Source organism: Gossypium arboreum, chromosome 1, assembly GCF_025698485.1.
Source record: "Gossypium arboreum isolate Shixiya-1 chromosome 1, ASM2569848v2, whole genome shotgun sequence".
NCBI lineage: Eukaryota > Viridiplantae > Streptophyta > Magnoliopsida > Malvales > Malvaceae > Gossypium > Gossypium arboreum.
Window position 1 is genome coordinate 7,969,613 of NC_069070.1, and position 8,046 is coordinate 7,977,658.

Genomic DNA, 8,046 nt, shown 5'->3' on the forward strand with positions numbered 1-8,046 from the left:
AATAATATGATAATTTATTTGTTTTTTTAGATGGGAAACTGTACCGGGAACCGAGCGATCGTTCATCATACCTGTGTACCGTATGATGATAGAGACTCATTCTAGGGATGGCGTAAAATATGCTTTCGAATCTTTCTTTTTTAAATACAATAATTGCACAAAAAAATTAACTAATAACCTGTTGTCTATACTATGCAGTTTCTATGGATGTTATATGTTGAGGAAGGGTCGCGGCGCTCATACCATCATGGGTTATCGGCCAGTAACAGCTGTTCGTGTCAAATGTTCTATTGATTCATTTCTATATGGTGGAGTGGCACGATGGAGGTCGGGTATTGAGGCAGTTCAATTGCGCACAACTTATCCCGAACCTTCTCGTCGACATAAAAAAAGCCCACGGAATGGACAAAAAGGGTTTGGGTCGGGACGCTTTAAATTGGGCGAAAAAACATGAACAATATATCTTTCTGTGGAATGATCGACACTCAAGGCGCCCTTTCTTGTATGTCTTAGAGGGAGGGTTCTCTCCTACGTGCGAGTACACAGAATGGTATATGGCACACGAGAAGCCCTTTATATTCCAAGGTCGTTATATGTTGATCCCAGAAGACACGCAACTAAAATTTTCCCGATGGCAACAGAAGAACGCACGACTTCACCGTAATCAGGTTTCGCCATTTGGAAACACTGAAATTGATTCTACCTCGAACTTCGATCTTGAGTACGAGGCCTAATTTCCTCTATCGTTTGAGGATGTTTTTGGTGACAACCCCAAGCCTCAACATTCGACACGGTCTGGATTGTCCTCATACCACTTGGAGCTCGATCAGGAAGCACGTACACCTATTAATGAGGATATTTTCCATCGGCACCTCCGGTCATGCAATACCCCTTAACTCCCGATTATGATGTATATGATATACTACTTTTCTAAGTACACCGGTCGGGACACCGGGGGCCAGACCGAGTAACTATCAAATGCCTCAGCAAGGTGCACGACATTGCCGATAGAGGTAGCCAGACCGTTACACGCTAGTGCCAGGGACGTCGCCGAGATCACGACAATTTTGATTTTTATCTGTAAATATTTACTTTTTTGTAATTATTCATTTTTTAATATTAATTTAGTTTCTTTAAAATAATTATTTGTTTGAATAAATAACTTCAAAATAATTAATAAAAATATAATTGAATAAGTAATAGTACACAACAAATTGAATTTAGATACAATAAAATACAAACAGTCTAGAATATTAATACACAAAATATAAAATTCAAACAAAAATAATACACACTAAATTAAATTAAACACCCAACAAACTATAAACAGATAGGTAAAATTAATACGAAAATTTTAAATTCAAACTACATATAATACGGACTAAATTAAATTTAAACACCCAAACAAACTACAAACAGATAGATGAAATTAGTGCACCAAATTTTAAAATTTAAACTATATATAACATAGACTAAATTGAATTTAAGCACCCAACAAACTACAAACAAATGGGTAAAATTAATACATGAAAATTTTAAATTCAAACTACATATAATACGGACTAAATTAAATTTACAAATACAAAAAATACAAACATTCTAAGAAATTAATACACAAAAATATAAAATGAAACCTTAAATCCTAAACAACTACATTAAATTTACAGATATAAAAAAATACAAATATTCTAAAGAAATAATACAATTGGGACTTGAAAAAGGTGGTATCAGCCATCAGTGTTCCAAAGTAAAAAAAAAAATTGCATTGAGAGTCAAAAATGTACTTGGTGCCGGCCATCTACTTGCCAGCACCAATTTTTTTTTTAAATGACATTGGTATCGGCCATCAGTGTCCCAAAATAATAAAAAAAAGTGACTTGGGAGTTGAAATATGTACCTGATGCCGACCATCTATTAGCCAGCACCCAAAAAATTTTTTTTAAATGTCCCTTGCCAGAACCAAAATTTTTTCAAATATTGGTATTTTTGTATACCAATATAATACGATTTAAAAAAATACCCTGGTTGCCGGCCATTGGGTTCCCAAACTCAAAAAATTCATTTTTTTAAAGCTTGACACAATCATCAGGTAATGATGGGGCCAAAACACGAGGTGGTGTCGGCCAATGGTTCCCAAAACCTAAATTTACTGTTTATTTCAAGTCATTTTGGTGAATATTTTTGAATTAGGGTTATTTTTATAAATATTAAATTTTTTTAGATTAGATAGGTAAAATAGCCAATAAGCTTAAATGATGCCCAAAGAAACCTCATTTAAAAGTTGTTCGTTGGATAAAGAGGTACGTCAAAGGCACACCTGAGTATGGTTTACATAATGAGAGCAAGACGTCGTGTGAATCAGTAGGACATTGTGATGTGGATTATACTGGCGTGGGTTATACTGGTGACCATGACACATGTCAATCATTCACTGGATATGCTTTCAACCTGGGATCCACTACTGTTTCTAGGTGTAGCAAGAGATAACCTACAGTGTCACTATCAAGCATAAAAGCTGAGTACATAGCAACGACAACTGCAGCTCAGGAAGGTACTTGGTTGGTACAACTTTTGAAAGATCTAAACCAACCAGTTGAGTATTGCGATAATCAATCAGCAATTCGACTGGCAGAGAATCCGATCTTTCATGCGCGCGGATAAAGCATGCAAAAATACACTATCACTACATTCGTGACAAAGTACTTAACGACCAAATCAAGATGAACACATTTGCATTGAAGAACAAGTCGTTGATTTATTTACCAAAAGACTCAGTTGACCCAAACTTGAAGCATTTCGAAAACAATTTGGAATAATCTCAAGAGCAACAATGAAGGAGAGAAATCGTTGAGGGGAGTGTTGAAGTCACAACCGACTTCTCTTTGTTTTCTAGATTATTCCCATTTCTTTTATAGTCTTACAGATAAATACTATTATTATCTAAACTTATCCTTATTTAACCTTATCCATGAATTAGTACATGCATCTAGCCTTAACAGATTAGTTTAAGCCAACTTACCAAAGCAATAAATAGGGTAGCATTTTCCATTTGTTCTATGCGTGAAAGAAGAAAAATTAACTAAGCTGAATGCTCTTTTAGTGTTCTTTGGTTTTATTGCTACTTGAGGCATCCTAGTAAATTTTGTTTTATTTTCAAATTAGTCCCTCCCTCATTCTGCTTTAAGTTATTTTATATTTGCTCCCTCGATTGCTTTAACATACCAAAGGTTGCAAAAAATGAATCATAAATTTAATGTTTTACCTTGTAAACTTTAAAATAGAAAAAAGTAATAAATAATAAAAATAGTTGACAAAAAATATTTTACATAATTAATGAGTATATATTATATTATATGATTGATGTATACTTTATATTTCATTAGATATTTATTTCTAAATATGCATATATTAATTACTTTTTAAGTATATCGATAAATATAAAATGGTAATCGAAACAAATTAATTTAATACGTACCTATTATAATAGAAAAATGGTACGTCTATTCATTGCTAATTATCTTGAGAAGAAAGTTGATATCAATATTTTAATCACAATAGTTAATAGGATTAACTACTTTGATTAATTAATGGCATTGAAAAAAATTAAATTATATCAAATTAAAATAGAAAGATTAAATTTTAATATAAGTATAGTAAAAGGGCTAGAATTACAATTTGACCCTGAATTTAATTTTTAAAATAATTTAACACCTGTCACCTGGGTTGCTGGTGTAACACTGATTGCTATTTTATTTTCTATTGGTTTTAATGGATGATTGAGTTTTTACAGTAATCTGTACAAGTTTGCTTTTAGGTAGTTGATAATGTCAATGTTTATTACACAAATTAATAAATTTGAAAATAAACATAATAAATCCAAATATTTCTTTTAATTAGAACTAAATGAAGGTTAGTCTAGATTCAATAAAAATACACACATAAACTATCATCGAAAAATAATCCAAAAGCAATGGTCACATTCATGGCACTCATGAATGGGATTATGTATGATCTTTTTCAGACAAGACAGTATCATTTATTAGCCTCAAATCATTCACATGTGTGGTGATAAAATAAAAAGAAAAGAAAAATCTCTCTAAAAATGATTTATTAAAGTCCTATTTAAAAACTATAATTATTACTATAACAATTTCTTTTTTAAAATTTTATTATTGTCAAGGAAATTATTGATGCAGTGATATAAGAGTTACATTCGACTCAATAATAAATTGTAAATGATAAATTCAAGCTCTTTTAGTTTTATTATATGCTTTTATATTTTTATACCAAAATTTATGTTTTTTTTAATTTGATATTTAATAATTTAGTTTTTTTCTTATTTTGTAGTTTTTAATAATAGGAGAGGGGATGAGTTTATTTGTCATCAAACTTAGACTCCCGTACCAACATCATGTTTTTGTTTATTGAGTCAAGACGTTGTAGGCATAAATAACTTAATCTAAATAATTTAAGAAAAATATTTAGTATATTGCCAATAAAATTTTAGACTCTACAAATAAGATTAACAATTTTTAAAAATACTTGTGAAATAAAAATATAAATTATCAGTGTACTAAATATTAATACAATAATTTAATATATATTTTTAAATATTATATTATATTTATTATAAATTTAATTTTCATACGATAAATATAAAATAAAAACAATATAGAGAATGTGTGGAGCTTAGAGCCTTGAAAGTGTTTTTTAATAATCTCGGGGACTAGAACTTTTTTGGGGCTAGAAGATTCACATAGTTGGCCTATGCTGTCCCTTTTGTATTTTTGGTATTTGGATCCAACGGCCCACCTAGTTTCATAAAACACTTTGTGAAACAAGGATAAAAGAAATAAGCCCTAAGTCTTAAAGATCGAGGTGGATCGTTCCGTTCCCTCTCTTTAACGTGTTCGCCGTTGAAGGCTGCCGATCCGGTAGGTTCCCTTGTCTAATTTCTCGTTTTTACTTTTTATTTTTCAATTTCTCTGTTAATTTTTTATGTTTTTACTTCTAATTAGTTGAATAATAATCGTATCTATGTTCAAATCAAAGTTCGTTTCCTGGAATTATTTTAATGGAGATTGTTTGATGGAACTAATCTTCGCTTTAGTTTCATTTTTTAGTTTTTCGGATAAATTTGGAGAATCTGATTATAGATGTGTAGCTGTTAAGTTATTTAGCTCAGTCGGTACTGTCTATTTTAGGGGTTTGAGTTGCGGTTTATGGGTAGTTTAGGAATTTTATTTGGAAAAAAAAAAAACATCTTCACAAGCTAATTGATCTAACATAAACGTGATTTATTATCCCATACCCACTTTGCTGAGAAGAAATTGCATCTTGACGTCAATCCGTGAAACAATGTACTGCTCTGTTAAGTGTGTTAAATGTGTAAAGACGAGTCATCTTTTTTTATTTATGGATCATGTATGTGATACTAGGGATTCATTAGAAGACAGAGCTTTCCATATGTTGGTAAGTTTGAGAAGAGAGCAACTTGTGATGCTAATTACAAAGCATACTGATATTTGTTTTTCATTCTCACGGTTAAAGCGAGCTGTTCTGTTCTGCTTCTGTTAGTTTAATAAATATGTGCACTTTTATATTGAGATTGTTGGCACATATCAATAAGTTTATGTAATGAGCAGGCAGGGTAGTAGTCTGTGGGAAATACGTACCCGTTTCTTTGTAAGGTTAAACTTTGTCTGTAGTCAATGCTTCCCCTCAAGCCTGACACTCTGTGTTCCCCTCTCTTACAACATTCTATTCTGTACACTTCCCCTTCACACTAGCTTTCTGCTGCTGCCTCAGAGCTCCTTTCTGTTACCATCGTTCTAGTTTTCTACTCTTTCTTTCAATTCAACCAACAATGATAAACTAAATGAATTCTGAATCCTATATATAATTTGTTTCCTATAATACATAAATGATTTATTTAGTTCTAGAGGCCGCAGAGGCCTTGGAAGATCTGTAATTACAAATTTTAAGTCAAGTTGCACACCATCACATTTTCAGAGCAGCCATTAGTGCTTTCAGTGTGCATTCTTCACTGTCCAAAATCATTTTAAATTTAAGTTACCTTTTAAGGTTTAAAGCTAAGGCTAGATTATAAGATATCTTTATGGTTTAAATCTAAAGCTTGGGTTAAAACTTTATTTGTAGCAATAGTATAAATAAGCTGTAAAATATTTACAGCCGCGGCATTATTATTATTATTTTCTTTGAATTGGAAGAGAGAAACTAGAAATTCTTTTATAACCCTAAGTTTTCTAGTGTTCCAACTTCTACTTGTTTTTCAGTTCTAATTCTGTTCATTTACTGCTGTTTTCCCCCGAAACCACGCCAGGTTGGCTACATAAGCTTAAGGAACTTGTTATGCTTAGCAAGTGTTGATTTTGTGATCTCTCTCTATTATATGCTATTGACCACCAATGTAACATGCCATGCATTTTTGTAAACTATAATTGCTTTATATGTATATGTATTTGTTTTTACCATCTGAAGCATTATGAATCTGTTACGTATACATGCATTGTTGCTCTCATGCTTATCCAGCTGTTAAGAAATTGTCTGTTTTAGCCGTCTTTTAGCTTTTGCAACTTTCCTGTTAACCAGTTTCATGTGACTAGGAGTTAATTAAAAGGAAGTAACATTGGTTTTGTTTTGCTCATGTAGACGTAGTCATAAACAATGGGCCGCAAAGCTGATGCGCTTTATATAAATCCAAAGAAATTTGGCTCTCTTACAAAACCTTGCATGAAGGAAATGATATCATTCCTAAATTGCATGGCTCTTAACAAGGTTAATGATGAAAAATGCGTCCGGCAGAAGGATCTTTTGAGTGCTTGCATGGATGCTCAGGTTTGTAACTATGGTTTCACTTAATGCCCTAACCTCCTTAATTACTTTTACTGTTTACATCATTATTTTCATCTTGAACCCTAATTGTGCAATTCTTATCTGCCTCTGGAATACATGTTTTTCTCTGAAATCTTACATACATGATTGACTTACACAAACAGTTTGTGTACTTTGTTGCAGTCTACCAAGAATAGGAAGCCATGGGGCAGCATTAATTACCACTTGCAGAGGCTTAACAGGGGAAGGAAGTAATGTGGGTTTTCTTTAAAGATGAATGTTGAATTTATGCATCATTCTTCTAGTTCATCACTTCTAGTAAGATGATGTGCATTAGGTTGTAGCTACAGAGAACATTCATTTGTATTTTTTTTTTCTTGCGGTTGGTTGAAATTTTGGAGAAAGATGCTCAATGTAGCTTAAACCAATTCCTGTCACTTCAAAGAGTAGCAATAAATTGGATTATATACCAGACATGATGGAAAGTAGAAAACCATTTACTATGAAGCTTTCCGTGTGTCAAATAAGGTGTGACTTAAAAGACATGCATAATGAGGTGGACAAAGGAGTGTAAAAAATATACTTGGATATTTTTTTTTCGTTACTTAATACACTAATAGGAAATGTTAGCCCAAAGCATTATTGTTCTGGGTATAAGTCAGAGCTTTCTTTGCCATTGATATAGCTAATTTGCTACCATCGTGCCACTGTTCCGAACGCTGTATATGTTGAAATTGATTCATTATGGCATTGATATCATGCGTTAGAGGCAATAGCTTCCAGTGGGTTGTCACTTCTTCACTGCTTAAGATACGCCTCATTGTTCTGTCTCTGCTCTATATAGTGCAGCTTCGCAAGTGTTAATCTTGAAATGATTAATTTACTTGCCAAAAGATCATCGCTATAGCTTGCAACCATAAAGTTTCATTAGTAATACATTTCAGAATAAAAGCGTTGCCATTCTATAATGAGGTCGTGAGTCATGGGCTGAGTGGTTTTTCTACTTTAATTAATGCTTGTACATTTCCTGTCCTTAATTGCACTTGAACTCTCGCTTGACCATTTTTAAGTTATCATTTTCTTGTCTTACCACCATGATTGGGTCTGGTTCTTGTCGATCAAAGAGGACCTTTTTCCTGTGAGTTCAAATTCCCTGCATAATATATGTCATTGGAATTGGGTCCAAGCTAT

The 8,046-nt window shown here is 32.5% G+C and overlaps 1 protein-coding gene across 1 annotated transcript; it reads left to right on the forward strand.

Annotated features, from left to right (window-relative positions):
- The first annotated feature begins 4,779 nt into the window (after window positions 1-4,779).
- On the forward strand, window positions 4,780-7,329 carry LOC108481005 (uncharacterized). The gene is made up of 3 exons (XM_017784164.2): window positions 4,780-4,934; window positions 6,673-6,858; window positions 7,039-7,329. The coding sequence occupies exons 2-3, from the start codon at window positions 6,688-6,690 to the stop codon at window positions 7,108-7,110; spliced, it is 243 nt and encodes an 80-aa protein (XP_017639653.1). The 5' UTR covers window positions 4,780-4,934; window positions 6,673-6,687; the 3' UTR covers window positions 7,111-7,329.
- The last annotated feature ends 717 nt before the right edge of the window (window positions 7,330-8,046 follow it).